This window comes from Opisthorchis viverrini, assembly GCF_000715545.1.
Source record: "Opisthorchis viverrini unplaced genomic scaffold opera_v5_502, whole genome shotgun sequence".
NCBI classification, from domain to species: domain Eukaryota; kingdom Metazoa; phylum Platyhelminthes; class Trematoda; order Opisthorchiida; family Opisthorchiidae; genus Opisthorchis; species Opisthorchis viverrini.
This window is the reverse complement of record NW_008752166.1, coordinates 166,856-183,786: the sequence shown is the minus strand read 5'-3', so window position 1 is coordinate 183,786 and position 16,931 is coordinate 166,856. Positions and strand designations below refer to the sequence as shown.

Sequence of the window (16,931 nt, the reverse complement as noted above, 5' to 3'; positions counted from 1 at the left end):
CCAAAAGGCGTTCGCCATTTTACCGGATGATTCGCGCATCTTTTTCCGTATCATTCCAATGGACTGCCAGATACTCTATGGGGCCCTACGTCAGACCGCTCCTTGAGTATGCGGATCAAGTTGCCTACTCCGGACGCACGAAATACCTATATCTTATTGAGCATGCCCAACGGACTGCTACTAAAATGGTTTCCGGCCTCAAATCTGCGGACTACGATACCCGTCTCGCGATGTTTGATCTCTTACCCCTAGAGTACCACCTCCTCCGAGGGGACCTAATTCTTACTTATGCCCTGTTTAAACGAAGCTTGGCCAACAGATCTTTCGCCATCAACCCAGCAAACACACAGCAAACACGGCTTAGGGTGCACACATTCATTAGACAAATTTTTCTCTCATTTCGGGCAGGAGCTGCATGGACCTTCCTGCGACGGTTGATCACGCTCTTTCTGGAACCCAGTTCAAAGGACTATCAGATATTCATTTATGCGAATCCTCGCGCTGGCAAGCGTACTGCCTTACGCTGAGAACATAAGGAGCAGTGCCACGCCCTTTTTGCATTTGTGTCTTTCAGGTGAACGACAGCCAGTTACTGACAAGAAAAAATCTGACCCGGGAAACAGGGAAAACAGCATCAATCCTCTGTATCGAGCTGTGAATCTGTGAATCCGTGACGGATATCGGGATCTGATTACATGGTCTGGGATGTGCAGTCCTGTGATCAGTGGGGTGTTGCGGGTTTTCCAGAGGATCTCGCGGGAAGAGCGAATACCAATATAATATTGCAGGTCTTATTGGTTTTTCGTCCGATCGGGGTTCCGTTCAGGTGCAGTGCGCGGATCGGGTGGAATGAATACCTGCCTAACAGGATGTCCATTGAACGTATTGGCGCAGGTCGAAGGTTGGGTAGAAGATGAAATTAAATGAGATCTATAGGTGGAGCATTCACTATGGCATTTCCGACTTAGCAGTGGGGATTATGTTCCGTTTTTGATAGTTCTGTTTTCAGCTGCGGATTGCATTGCACTAAAACGCACAATAACTGTGATTCCATGCCCGTGCTGGTTTAGTAGTGATCACACATACATCGGATAATGCCTAAAGCCCACGACGCCGTCATTTTTCCCAACTCCTCTGTACCAGCAATCCCTATCAGTAGTGCTTTTATTGTGACGGTATGCCACCCACAAGCTGGAAATAAACGTAATTGTTTTCATTATTATTAAGTTAGAGGCAAACAGGCTAGTTAGACAAACCGGTCAGGGGAGTTAACCGGTTGGCTTTCCTGGTCGTCTTGTAAATCTGCACATTTGTAGTGCCCCCAGGCATTGCAAGTGTTGCATTGCACACTACGTCTTACATTCGACAGACACCGATTTCGCCCACACCTAATGTGGTCCACCGATGGCTGTAGAGAGCAGCCTGTATTGACTCGGGTCATGATCGTGACTGGGTACACGGCAGAAACTGAGTGCAGACTTACAGAAGTTATCACGCAAATTTTATGCTGGACTGAAAAAATAAAAAAGGTAAGTGTCAGCTCTGTAAATATTTTGATCAGCAAAATAAATTCTTCCACAAATTTGCACGAGGGAAGAAATAAACCGATTTTGAACGTACAACACTTGTGACCACCTCAGTGACATAAGGTGACAGAAATCATCAACGGATCGTGGAATTAATGAAAAGACCCTCCAATCCGGTCAAAAGAGGTCCTTCTCTCACAAATGTTTTTTGGGCCATCCCGGGTTTATTCTTCATCCAGAAGCCCATGTACTTACATTCGTACTTGTGCGGGTAGTACCCGTTGTGCTAGTTCTTCGCAGGTGTCTATAACTGTATTCCTGAAGATGGGGTAGCTGAACCTATTCTGCCATGCGACAAGCGGGCTAGCCTCCAGCTGAAAACACTCCTCTATAAGCTTCGATGGTAGTCATAGTGAAAAGTGTACGGTTAAGCAGCGTGGAGTACGAGCAGTAAAGATGTGAACGCTAAAGAGGCGGGTATATTCTGTCGTTGTTACAGTCACTGGGTGCACTACAGTCATGACAGACAGCTTCAGACTGGCCTTTACAAAGCGCTTTTATACGCAGCCGGCTGTGTGGAACGTTCCCCTCCAAGCAACTATATCTAGCTAAATAAGTGAGTCGTTTGCTAAAAGTCCTCACACAAGTTCAATAGGATTCTGTAGCTCCCATAAGCTACCATATCGGGCATGAGAGTCACATACATCATCCTATTAGCTTCCATTCCCATTGTCTCATTGGTATCTGTATTTTGATGTGTCTCCTCCGAGACTTGTTTTTACAAGCGTCTTCTTGCTGTTTGCCTGTTCGAAACGACTCAGCTGTTCTGCTGGTCCTGCTTCCCCCGACCGGAAAAAACTGATTGCAGGAGTAATTCATTAATGCACAAACGGCAACTATATTTGCTCGGGTGGTTTCCACCTTACGGATCTGGCAGCATGCACGAAAGATGAAAACCTCATTTGGTGGATGGGTACGCCCTGCAGGGAGGGTCGCCATGTTACGTTGCATCATGGCTAAATTATGGGCAACAATAAATAGACGCCAGCATCTGGACATGAAAGAAACGTGCAACGAAATGGACAGTGGTGATTAGGGTTGGAAAATACTGAGTTCTCTCTCAGGTCAATGATTTCGAGGAGTTTTTTGAGGAAGAACAGCTACCGAGGAGAAACTCTATTTCTCGTGGAATAGATTCAGTAAATGAAGGTCTTGTTAGAAAATGTGGCAGACGTAAATAAGTGAAGAGGGCCAAGGATGTGTGGCGCTAGTAAATTGTTTCTCATCTTTGTATTTTTATCTTCTTTCGTCAACTTTGGTATTCCTGTTTGACCTATATAATGTACTCCACTCGACCCTCGAAGCGCATGCACCAATTTTGACATAAGTTGGAGTATTCTTCATCATACGGCGAATTTTGGATAGTGTTCACTGGAAAAACGCCATTATAACTAATTTAGTTGGTTCTTTCTAGCCCTCACTCAGCCAATCGTTCCCCAGAATGGACAACCAAGTGAACGTCCGAACGGCCACCAACCCTCATTTGGAGTTGAATTTTCAAACGTCTGGATTTTATGGGTCATCAAACTGTAAACCGTCTTTTACCTGTGATACTCTGTTTTTATATAATTCTTTAGTTGTAGGCTACGGCATGCGACAAAATATCAGGTTTGAACTGTTGACGGCTTATGGGTCATCAAACTGTAAACCGTCCTTGACAAAATATCAGGTTTGAACTGTTGACGGGTACGTCCCTCAGTAGACTTATTTCGGCACTAGATTGGCAATGAAACCAAGGCGAAATAGGAAAAAAACCCCGCGCAGTGTGATTCCAATGGACATATACATAGTGCTTCGTCGGAACCATATTGATACTTATAGTATCAAGATCATGATACAGCAACAACAGTGTGGAAGGTGGTAAAGACCAGGTCGATTTCAGTGAGCGGCAGATTCTTCCGATGCAAAATTTTTGACTTAAACATGAGAATAGGAAGAGTTACTAGGTACTGCCAGGAGAGACTGCTTCATTTTGACATCACAGATTTGGAGGGGGAGAGTCGGTTAGCTTCAAAAGAGAAATCGTTCATGAAAACTTAGAACTATCGGAAGGGCTGAAAGGTTGTTGGCATCATGGGGCGAGTCGTTCAGACGCGGGGTTTGGACCTCCACAGGACCATAGATGTTTTGGAAGAAACGGACTCGGATCTAGTTCAGCTGGGACCCAAAGTTCACAAATAAAAGGAGACTGCTTCGAGACGGTGATCAACCCTTGTAAGCATATGTTCATCATGGAAGCTGCGCAGTACGGCAGTACCCCATGGAGCCGGGTGTAAATGAAAAGTGAAGCACTTCGGGATGATACATTTCCAAGTTGGGAATTTTTCACATGATAAATGTAGCCCGAAATTTCGTTACTTGAATTCGGGCTTTCTTGTTCGTACGCGCAAATATCGTTCTGAGAAAAGGTTCGTTATTTTTAGGTACATCCGGGAGTTGCAAAATTGGAGCTGTTAAAAACGCACCGTTCTTACAGAAAGTGCTGCGTTCACAAGATATGGTTTCATTGTGCACTCATGCAGCACGTAGAATGAATTCAAGATAATAACCACATGGGTAATGGGCCACATTTTAAGGGGTTATGCTTTGCAACTCAGGGTACTGGCTGCAAGGTGGCTTTTGCTTTGCATTGGCAGTAAAGTTTTTGGCGTATTGTGATTTTTTCTTTGTTTTGGGCCCGGAAAGGAACCCGTTATTGCTGCGGCCTTTTCCTGTAAGAAGTGGCTGAAGGCGAATGGGGAGCATGTTCAGCACTCCTGGTTGGAGTACAGAAGGCCCAGGAAAGAAGTGAGGCATTTGGTCCCAGACTAATTAGTGGATTTGTCACCATACACTTCACTTCAAGAAGTGACGATTAAACGGCTCCACAAATGAACACAAAGCGATAAGTTTTGAGTGCGGCGCTTGGTTTTATTACATCCGTTTGCAAAAACCACCAAGCAGTAAGCAATTACGTTGGGGTTTTATTGCTTGTCTAGTGCAGGTTAAATAGCCGGTAAGCAGCAAGATATTTTTTGCTGTCTCCGAACGAAACCACAACCCAGTATATTGATGCAGAATATTTAACAACCATTCAGAAGTTGGAATATCACAAAACGTAGTTGGGCACCATCTTTTCCGATGAAGCAGTCAGAAGGACATATTCTGCATTTAAGAGGGTAAGCCGGCAGGAGAGCTAAATTATTATATACAAAAACTCTGGACGACTTCAAATATTGTTACACAGCCGGTGAGAAGTTTTAATGAGGATAAACACCGAGATAAGTCGTGTGGTGGACCTACGGGTTGTTTCAGAAATATAAGGTGTTCAAAATCGGGCCAGCCAAATCGCGGTAACCTTGAGCGTGTCAGGAAATAATCTGACCAAGTACACGAACAACCGGTTTCACCCTAGGGGCGACTGTACATTGTGGGGATATTTGGGAAATCATGTATGCCACTGAAGCAGTCATCCTCATGATCAACAGCATAACCTCAGTGTTCAACACTGATACCTCACTGCCGTGATCACTGAAGCATATATATTCCAAAAGTCCTTCTTTTATATTGTACGTGAAGGGAGCGTTCGTTCGGAACGTCTGCAATAGACTTGGTCAGGTGAGACAAAAACATGAGTGGCGTTGTGCCTGCCAAAATACACAAATCTCTTCCTCCTCTCAGGATAACAGCAAAAGCGGCGCCAGCATTGCCGCCCCAAGAGATCACAAGGATTATCCACAGACAATATTGCTTGTTTCAGCTAGAAATGTGAGAATAATTAAACGGACAGACCACCCATCATTTAAGCCGCTCCCACGATGTACGAATGAATACAAACGAACATGAAGGGTCCTAGATGAGTTCAAGCGCATCGCTGTTAAAGTCATATTCGATGGGCGTCTATGAGAATATTCCTTGCAGCCGGAATGCCATATGCATGCGATTCATGCACAAGCCAGCATTTTGATTGGTTAGTTATGCACAAGCCAGGAAGCGCGCGCGTTCAAATCGCATTTGTGCACAAGCCAAGAAAAAAACGAGCTAAGTGGCTGAAGCGAGCGAACTAAGGAAAGATGGACTGTCAGTGCAAGCGAGAAAATAGCACGGAACAATTCTAATAATTCGTCGCTTTGGCTTTCATAAAATGAATAAGTGAGGTTAACACCACAAAACGTGTCCACGCACCTAGAAATGCCCTAACTCGACCTGTCTTTTTTCACACAACCGGTTTCTGACTACCCACATCACTTCTAATAAAAGCTTGGCAGTAAATCGATATTTGTTATCGGAAATCTTGATTCAATCCTAACTGTCACTCTGGATATGTATACATATTCAGAACTTTTCGCGCCCAGAAAATTAAGTTGCTTTCGTCCTAATTAATAATATTTTATACTGTATATGACTGTCAGCAAAGGCAGTAGTGTCGTTTGAGGAATCGTGCTAACGAGGAAAGTCGAAAAGACGTCGGAAGATGTCGCACGGAGTTGAACCACGAACCGGCTGGTCCCTGCGCCCATTCTTATCCCACTTGGTCATCGAGACACGAGCAGCCATTGGTGCAAACCTCCGCTAAGCAGACAAGGCTCGCATGGAGTAGCTGTATGTTATGGTGTGGATCACCTGACTCGGACTAGCCAACCATTTGTTTCAATCTGATTTGTGCATGAATCATCTCCAGTGCCTTGAGGGCGGTATTTGGGCAAAGTGATATGTGACGACAATAATGGAACGTTTTTGGCATAAGCATGCAAAAGCTGGCGGTTGCGCAACAAAACTGAAGCAAGGATTTTGGCAAAAGAGCATGGTGAACGATAACTGCCCGAGAGATAAACAAGTGCTGGCAAACGTTTTTGGCATAAGGATGCAAAAGCTGGCGGTTGCGCAAAACCGAAGCACGGATTTTGGTGAAAGAGCATGGCGAACGGTAACTGCCCGAGAGATAAACAAGTGCTGGCAAAACCATCGGTGGATTTAACGAACCGCCGAAGTAATGGCCACTCAGTCGGTTCTGAATATCTTCCAACTGAGCGAACATACCCCCCAAAGTTCCGCAGCTTACATACAGCTTCCAAATGCACGGCAGTCAGTTAGTTGCCGCCTGTCTCAGAGCCACGGAACCTTCCACAACACATTTCGTGAAACTGTGTCTGATCAATGGGATCCCTTCAGTAAGTCTCTGGTGAAGGACTGGCTTCGAAGGTGTTAGAAAACAGTTAGAGACCCCTGACACTTTCTGTCAAAATTTCTTGTGCCACGGCTAAATGTACCTGATATTGCTTGTACAAAAGCTGAGGATACGTGATTTGGAAACGCAATCATATTTTACTCGAATGTCACTAACCGAAGCACTAAGAGTTCGAAAGCGAAGATGCAAGCAGATACGCAATACAATTGGTGCATGGGGAGGGACGCGATTACAGGCTTATAATGAAGTCGGAATATGTCTACATGAACGCAGCTTAAGTGCGCCTAATCTTACCAGTCCCAAAGTGGAGCTCAGTTGGGGCCCGGCACACCATACGACAAACATAGCACCCAGCTGATAGAAGTAGGACAACGAGAAACCGCTCCTACACTGATATTGACCTAGGAACTGATCTGTCCTATTAACTCTCGCCAACCGGGAAGGAATAGCTGTAGGAACCGTTCTATTATCCCATATCGCAAAGACAGAGGCCAAGAACCGTTTCCACCACAGATATTCCAAATACGTATGCAATGAACATAAAACGTGTCGCGAGATTTTATTGTCCATATTACTGCAGCATAAGAACAGTGAGACAAACAGGCGGATAGGACGAATACCGTGGCAGAGGTAAACCATATTAGACAGGGAATTAAAACATAGAGCTGAAAAGAAATTACGGAACACGTTAAATTCCGTACCCAAAGTGGGGATGCTTACTGAGGACCTAGTATCACAAGCGAAGGTGCGATTTCAATTCTGTCACCTTGGACGATAATGCATCCGGCTCCAGAGCGGCAATACGATCCAACAATTGCCGAGCGGAGCAGGTTTCATCTTCTGATAAGAAATCAACAGCGATAGGAAACTGGTCTGAAGTAGAAAAAGCGTTCATCGCGGAAACTATACCCGATAAAATCTCAGTCCTTGAGTTGAGAGAAGAAAAGTGCATGGTGTCCAGCTGCGAAGCGTACTCAAGTACAGTCAGAAACTCCGAAAGCATACTGACACCGAGCCCACTGTCGAACAAGGCACGATGGAGTAGTGAATCTTGAGTGAGAAGAAATTCACTGAGCTCATGAAGCTGTTCGTTATCAGATGAGTGTTTCTTCCTTCGAATTGTGTGCCAGTGTGAGTAGAATTTTTGTGGTGTGATGGGTTCCTTTGTTGAACAGAAGAGGGGGGAGGCAAGCATAACATAACATACGAATGGCAGTGGGTTGCAGAAAATTAGCGACAATGCAGTCATATAAACAGTGCCGGAGGATTGCGGTATTTGCCAGATGTTCAAGATCTACTTTGGATTAGAAAGTCAAAGGGAAGATCAGAGGCCACTGGCATATTCTTGGACGCTGGAAAGATAATGACGTGTCTTTAGGGTTAACATCGTTTTTTTCAACAACGTCGTTATTCAGCCGACCTCAAATGAGCATGAATGATGGCAGCGTTCTCCGATGACGTAAGGTTCATGGATTAGGTCCATGTAAGGGAAATCATCCGAGAGGTTATCTGTTCGGGAGTTGTCTTCAGGCTGTATCGATGTGGTCCATCTTGGGGAAGCCGGGTTCCGGAACGTGTAAATGCAAACAATTGGGCCAGCGAGGTTAGTGGAGTGGCAATTTGTGACCGCCCCATCTAATGCCTCGAAAACAGAGAACACCCATTCACTTAACATTTGAACTGTCAACTAGGTGAGCTACAACTAGCTAGGTCGACCAAATAAAAACGCACAAAGATGTAGAAAAGCTCAAATTGATAAACGAGCATGTTTAAGTGCTGAAGGAAGCAAAAAGGGTAGTCAGTTGTATGAGTTAACCCAACCACAAGGTTCGTCTACTTATATTTAAAGCTATAGAGTGAAAAGAAAAGGAAACTAGTGGGTGGTGCATGAGACTCAGTGCTGGCCTATGACAAGAACTCTGTGGTGCACACACGTCCAAGCACTTAATCAGACAACCTATAAATAAACTGAGATTACGAACCGAATACCCGTTTTCTAATCCGTTGATGCCATCCAAAACCAGCAACGCTTGTGAAGCATCAGTGATCAAACATCTGAAAGCTTCTTAAATCATCTGTTCGCACAGGCTACGTCATGCAGCCCTACAACGGCAGATCCCTTACTGTAGCCTGGTCCATGCGACCCTTAAGACCCAGTGATGTGCTTTTTGACGCCACAGGTGAAACAAATTAGCAAACGTGATTCGGGCCTTTGAGTTATGTTCACTGACTTCATCATCAGGCATAGTTCCATCGAAGCCAATAAGACTACCGGTGTACGTAAACTTCTCCACAATCTCCAATGATTCCCCTTGAATGGTAAGGAGTATGTTTAGTGACTGCATTTTGTGAGGCATGAATTTGCACTTTGAAGGCGCTTGCTGAAGGACGGTCAACAAAACTTGCGCCCAGTCGTCACCTTCCCAGATGAGGACGATGTTTGCTTACTCAAGATCGACAAGCTTCTCACCAGTAACAAGTTGAACACCGAGGTTTTGAAGACCTTCAAGCATCTACCTCATTACTTCATGAATGACGAAGTTGAACAGGAACGAAGAGAGCGGTCATCCTTGTGGGACAACAATTTTTGGAGGAAAACTTTTGGAGATCTCAATATGCACTCTTACACACCCCAAAGCATGTGAATACCCTGTTGAGTAAGTGTAGTTAACAGCACCGACCGATCGACAGGATCGAACGCACCCATGAAGTCAAGGAGCAACAAGGATGTGGGTCCTTTATACACATGGCTTCGCTCTAACATCGGACGGAGAATGATGATGTGGTCGACACAGCCTCTGTCCGTTTGAAATCCGGCTTGATGCTCATGCATTAAGAATTGGTGTACTACCTTAATACGCCGAAGGATCAGTGACGTCAGAAACATTGTTATAACGGAAGTCAACCTCATTTGAACCCAAATCCGCGTAGGTTTCCCCATCGGTCTTAAAAGTTGGCGACTCACTCTAACACAAGAAATTCCTTGGCTGATTTAACTTGACTTAGCTGATTGGTTCTCCTTCTGCCCTAAGTCTTGACTAAACTTGTAAACTAGCCACTTGGCCTGGCGAGGGTTTTGTGTAAAAAGTGAAACGCTCGAAGAAACCTTAGTTAGTAGCTTACCACTCACAGTTCAGTTGTAGCACCCTTTCGGTGCCAAAGAAAACACGAGGGCTGAGATGCTGCCAGGTTGCCCAAGCCTAGACAGGGGAAATCAAGAGACGGAGGACGGGTTCGAACTACGGATCTTCCGGTCAGTGAATTCGCGCTCTAACAACTTGGACCATCTGCGCAACGTCGTGAAGAATTGTGCAACCCATAATGATGAGCGACAAATCGACGGAACGGGAAACCAAAAGTCTCAGACGGGACTTTTGCATCAAGTGGGTCAGAAGGTAAGACAATGACGAAGACTGTCAAGCGGCGAATAGTCAGGATGGCAAAGAAGTCGGAAGCGCGTGATTCGCCGACAATGTGGCGATTACAAAAAGCTTGGAAACCAGGAGTGAGATTGAAAGTTATACCTTGCGGTTCATAAGCTCGTATCACAATCGGGAAATTTTCGGATATTTTGCAAAATTTTCAAGGATTGAATGTCATCTTTTGGGTTTGTGCACTGAAAAACTTTAAAAAAAAATCAAACTGAACCCTGGGAATGGTTAGAGGCGCTGCAGGATATGCCTGCTAGTCCATGTTGTTATCGTCATTTTCTGACCACACTGTTTGAATAAGATGTGGGCACCTCGGAATGATTGGGTAGGACAGGACAAAGTTCCTCGGCCATCTGCTACTATCATCCCCTCCGGAATAAAGGTTTCAATTAAATTATGGTTGGACAATAGCGAAGCATCGGTGCTGATGAGGAAAAACGTTTGGCGTTCAAACCAGTACTGATTGATATACTCCGCAGCCGGTTGATCACCTAGTTGATACAACGCAGCACCTACTACGCCAAACCACTGGACACAGTCACTTATCATATATTGTTACACGTTATCATTATCTACTGCACTATGTGCGTGACATAGACACAGATCAATTTGGCCAAAATGTTTGGTTTAGTTGGAAGGACTATTGTGCTCACCGCTGCACAGGGACGACCATGTTCAAGTCAAAAGTAAGAGGATACTTGGTCAATAGAATGACCTGAAGTTGAACTCAGTACTTTTTCCAAATCTGTCTAACCCATGAGCCAGAAATACAAACACACGACTTTTTGAGTACATATTCCAGAAGTGAACAGATGTATTGTGAGCAGGGTAAGTAGTCTCTTCTCTGGAGAATGAAACCACATCGGGCGAATACTTACTTGGGAAGAGGTGATATCACAGGAAGTGGTCTCCGTATCAGATACAACGGGACATCCAGCTCGTACATGGTTCCAGCTAGACCTGGCTTGGCTGAAACTGGTTAGCTCAGATTTGTCTAGTGGACGTAGATGACAGCCGGCCACCAGTTGACTAGAAGGCGGAAAATTCCAAAATGAAGGGATTGATTGACTGTCATTAAAAACTAGACATTCGTAAGAATATGTTGGAGATAAAAGGAAGCAAACAGGAGGGTTAGTAGCGAAATGCACTCATTTGCAAACACATTTAGCTTTTCGAGAGACTCACCTGGAACCCAGCTGAATCTATCGTTTGTGATGTTTCCAGGCAACTGAATGTGCTGCACCAGGCCACCTCATGTTTTAGTCGCTATGATATTCAAGATATTTGTATATTCGTAATACACTACTCATAAGGTTGCTGAAAATTCGCCGACAGCCCACGACCGGTTTCGGCCTTCTTAGGGCTCATCAAGTAGGCGCAATCCCCGAGTTCCCGTCAACTTTATGTTTTACTTGAAACTAAAAAGGGCGAAACCGCTTGTGGGCTGTCGACGGATTATCGGTAACCTTATGAGTGGTGCATTACGAATATACGAGGCAAATGATACACCTGCATTTGTGACAAGCATGCGAGAATTTTGGAATAAACAGAAAAAATGCCCACTCAGGTAAATGATTATTGGGCAGATTAAAAACAATATACTTGTTCGGGGGCCAGCCGTCCCTAATAACCGAACATCACATCATTTGGATGCATGTGTCACGTGCAGGGCACACGCCAGACGTAGGCATGCCCTGATTGGTCAGAATGCCAGCCAATCCGAGTCAAGCACCTTGACTCGACGGTTCTCGCCCCCTCACGGACATTCTGGCACGACCTTGTGGAACACTCTGTGACTACCCTATATATAAACAGTTGTACTGATTTTCCTTTGTCTCCATAAAGGGCTGTGTACAGCTACCGTTGGGCGGAGCAGGAAGCCAAGGGACCGACACAGAGTTGCACTACCATCCATCAAGACATAACAGTACTCGTGCCTGTTTGTAAGAAATAAAAAATTGCTGATGAGAGCAGAAGACTAGCAGGGCTAAATGGCTACAAGTTGTTGAGTTCAAACAAGGAACAGAACATATGAATATGGGGATCACACAGCTCAAACAGCCGAGTGTTTGATACCGCGAGAAATCCACTCAAGTTCCGGTCACCACAGCATTTGCTTGCCCATAGTATGAGAAATAGGCCATTTGGGTAGGGGAAGCGATGTTAATCGAACAATAACGGATGGAAAGACAAGACTGGCCACTTGACGTTACGTCATGCCGGCGTTTCTGGGCTAATTGGAGGAAAGTAGAAACCAATGCATCAAGCCGGGTAGCGAATATGCCCAGTGCGTGTCAAAAGAAGGCATGCAATAACACACACAGATAGAAAGAAACATGCAGATCACACACTGGATGAACGATCAGGCCACTGGTTAGCAAAGAGGATCGCGTACACACTTACTGGCAGAAAAACAGCTGATTGTTCAGAAGTGCAAGGAAAGTGGTGAAAAAAGACAGTAGGGTGAGGCTACTATCGGAAAAAGAAGACTACGGATGCGAGAAAACTACACAGAGTTGTTTTGAAGGGAAAGTTTCTACAAGTATGGTGTTTCTACGGATTTTTGGACTGAGCCGTGACAAAATTCAGGGCTATTCGCAAGTTAATTGTCACGAGAATCGGAGAATGCATTATAGAGGTTCCCTGGGACGTCAAAGAATTGAGAAACTGGAGGGTTTTGTCGTAGAAACCACCAAAATGGATCAGTCTTATGATTTCACTACCCGGCGCTTCTTAGTATAGTCTAGTTAACGCCAATTACCACGGACTAAGCGGGCTGATCGATCGAAACTCAAACTTCATTGAAAGTTGTATCACTTAACCGTAATAATAGTAATAACAATAATAATGATAATAATCGCTTAGGTGTAACACCCACTCAGGATCTAGCTGTCATGTCACCTGAAGGAAACATGAGGGCTGATACGATGCCGGAGTTGGGCTCGAACCATGAACCTTCCGGTCAGTAATTTGGCGCCTCGACCACTGAGACATATGGAACTCACATTTAATCGTATCGTGCATTTTGAACACTTTCTGAGGCTAAATTCCGCTGTACAGACCCAGCGGTAGTGTAAACCAAAGAACCAAGTACGGCTGAAAGTTCTGGAAACAGATTTGTTCGTACTACAGCCCTTTGAAGCAAGAAGGAGCCTCGTGTTGGCATCAAACGGAGGCATGCAGTGCAAACCATCGGAGCATCAGAAATTGGATCACAACCGAAAAACAACATTACTGGGAAAGCGTTCTTGTCCACGAAAGAATATCAAAGCACGGCCTATCAGCCGTCAAAATTTGCGCATATAGTATCCTTCCACTGGAATCGTGCACCAACTGTCAGATGTCAGGGGCGTTCGCCTTTTCATTGTATGCAACCTTATATGTCAGGAAATACATTCTGGCCGAAAAAAGAGGGTTAGCGCGCAATGCTGGTTCCAGTGCATACGATCTAGGTCATCAGTGCCTTGAAACTACTTCGGCTCTCGGGATACTTCAAGGTGGAGAGTACAAATTCTTCGAATTTATAGTTGATTAGTTAGTGCTCAGCAGGTTTCTTTCGAGTCATTTGGGTGTAGTCAAATCAAGCAAACTTGGTATCGCTATCTACACGGACCGCGTTCAATTACCCGACGATGGATCTGAAACCTACGTATTCAAAAAGAGACGTTAAAAAATTATTGTGATAAAATTATTTTCATTGTTTGACTAAATAAATTGAATCACTGGACGTAATTTTGAATATACTGCATTCAACAATCAAGGCAGATCTTGCGCGCTGAAGTGACAGTATTCAGTCTTACAAACCGGAGGAAGTGTTTTCGTGACACCACCATAGAACTTATTTAGGATCCTAAGTGACGTTTACGAGTGTCCATTGTTGGGGGGGGGGGGGGTACTCACTTGGCGCTCATTATTTGATTCGAGGTGACGTATACGAACCTATCCGCTGAACACTGAGTGCACTCAGATGCTTGGTTTACAGGACAGTGTGGGCTCCAGAACGAAGTACAGAGGGCAAAAGAATGGTGTAATGTTTATCCCACCAGTGTGAACCTGGAACGCTTATCAGGACAATTGGGAAGACAGAGAAGAGACCTTAGGGCTGCGGTTTTTCTGGTTATATTACACGCGCGTGTTGCTCCGAGTGGAAACGTACGGCTTTGAATACAATGTGCCTGTGCCGTATGCGGTGACCTGTCGGTGCAAAGCAGTAAAAGCAACCCACACGAGGGTACCAACACCGGATTAAATTTCAAAACAAGGGTTCCCAGACACCTCAAACTGCTGACTAGGGTAGACACCGATTTCTAAATAAGCCAGTCGAAGCGAAGAACAGGTGAAACCACAAGGTGACGACGGTATTTCGGCCCGATGCACTTTACCATAGAAATTTTGGAAGGCAAGGACACCTTGAAAAGCCAACAGCAACCTTCACTAGTGGGATCGTGGTTATGGGTCTAGCGTTCGATTACATGTACCAGGCTCATGGGGATGACGTAATTCCCTGATCCCAAGGTGAGTGAGCTAGCCTCCGAAATGACACATAAGTCGCAGCGAAATGCAAACCTGTCAAGTGATTTAGATTGACCTGTCATAAAACTTCAAGGATTTGAGCTGAATCATCTGAACACGATTCCAGAAAGTCATAATTCACATAGCTATTGGTTACCGTCTTCCGATTCGTGCATGTGATAGGAGTGGAGCTACACAGTGGTCTTTTAGCCATCTGCCTGCTAGCATTAAAAAACAGACCAACAGCAAAACATATACTGTCAACATGCTTCAGTGATGGCTCAATACAATTGGATGAACACTTGTAGCATCATACATACTGACTTGACTTCCTGAGATATACAGTGAAAAACCGAGGAGACTTGATTGAAACTCTAATTCAAACATAGTCTCGTTGCTGGCGGTGAGTGCAACCAAGAACCATTCAGCCGGTCTGTTGAGGCGAAAAGGTAGCAACACTTGGACTACATGATAGGGGAATAAATACTAGGGCAAAACCTACAGTGGAGGGCAGTTATGAATGAACGCTGCCAAGAGTACCCAGTAAGAGTGGCAACGTGCGCTAACAGTCTAGGAATATAGATCAGCAAAATACACTAATTTGGAAACTAGTTTGCGAACCTGGAACCCAGCTGAATCTCTCGTTTGTGATGTTTCCATGTAACTGAATGTGCTGCACCAGGCCGCCTCATATTTCAGTTGCTACGATATTCCACATATCGCGATACATGTATATACGTAACGCACTACTCATAAGGTCGAAGAACTTTCAGCAAACTTATGAGTAGTGCATTGCGTATGAACAGTGTAGATCACTTGAGAAATGTGAACTAACCATAGGTTATTTTCACCAAATCCGAAAGCCCGTGAAATGCGATATACTCAAAACTATGACGGATGACGAACATCACTTGTGTTCCTTCTATCGATTCATGTGCACGTTTAGTCAGTCAGTGCCTGCAGATGAGAACAGTTGGGAACGGCGCTGATAGGTCAGTCTTAGGCCCTCCTGGCCACTTCGTTGTTTCACTCACAAGAGAGGTGGTGAAGTAAAGTGGTCAATTCTGGTGAAGTGAGGTAGGATAACTGTGATGAACAGTTGCCTTGAAAAAATCGGCTGCAGTGATAATGTTATATAACTTGGCATGATCAATACAGCCCAGTTATAAGTAGCGATCAGGTGAATAGCACACCCATGAACGCTGCAACGCAAGTGACAACAGTGAGGATATCGTCACATAATGCAACTGAACAATCTAACGATCAAAGAGGAAGCAAAAGGTTATCTGAAAAAGTCGAAATGACAAACAGAGAACAGCGATAAAAAGGCAAAAAACTAACCGGAAGTGCTCATACGTTGGGACGCCTTGTTCCACAGCCCGAATTTTCGTGTCATTTTCCAGCCAATACCGAGCATCTTTCGCCACGGCCGAGTTCAGCTCCGATTCCAAACGGTCAACATTGATGCCTAAGCGACGAAGATGTCCCACGTTGTTAACTGACTTAGCATCGCCAGAATCCTGTTGAACAATGGAAAAGAAACTGATATGTACATGCTACGGAAGCCGTCATGAGAGCATACACGCGTTCCTTACTTCCACCTCAAAGACTGGGGATTTACTTACGAAGCCATAGGAAGCCATTTGAAAGGGGTGAACTCAAAGGTTTAAAGTGTGTCTTCCGTCCAATCCTCGTTCAAAACCACGTCATTTGTTAGAATTTCCTCTGTGAAGGTAACAGCATCCGTAGTAGCCTGGAAGGTTGTCACATCCCTGATCTATTCGATGACAACAGTTCGGATTACTCGAGTAGATGATTCATTATGATGGACTTTAAAAATTCCCCACTCCTAAGCATTACCTATTATCAAGCAGCAGATGATGAGCCAAAAAATATAATAGGTCCTGAAAAATAAAAGGCAGCAAAGAGCACATTACACATAAAATTGTACATTCTAAAGCTTCGGATAGACTACCCTCTTCTCACTAAGTAGTGCTCTCCGTTCAACCGAAGTCATTCTCATCAACAACCATTAACAAGGCCTCAATGTATGCTTTCTGTCCACCAATACGCTTCTTTTTGTCGCGGTGATCAAATTCTGATCCTTCTTCATGCGCGTTTCGACATCAGATGGACGAAAATAACACTGTTCTGAGCTGTAGCGTTGTCTAAGACTGCGGTCTATATTAATGTTGTGGACCACAGTCTCCTTAATGCCTTCTTATTACCGTGAAC

The 16,931-nt window shown here is 44.7% G+C and overlaps 1 protein-coding gene across 1 annotated transcript in view; it reads right to left on the bottom strand.

The window, feature by feature from the left end:
• Positions 1-7,303: 7,303 nt before the first annotated feature.
• T265_11478 (hypothetical protein) overlaps positions 7,304-16,931 on the bottom strand; it is a gene marked incomplete at both ends in the record, with an annotated part of 15,806 nt that continues 6,178 nt past the window's right edge. The window contains 3 exons of the mRNA XM_009178145.1: positions 7,304-7,915; positions 11,063-11,213; positions 16,038-16,252. Of these exons, the coding sequence (XP_009176409.1) occupies positions 7,487-7,915; positions 11,063-11,213; positions 16,038-16,252 (795 nt within the window). The remainder of the gene's footprint in view (positions 7,916-11,062; positions 11,214-16,037; positions 16,253-16,931) is intronic.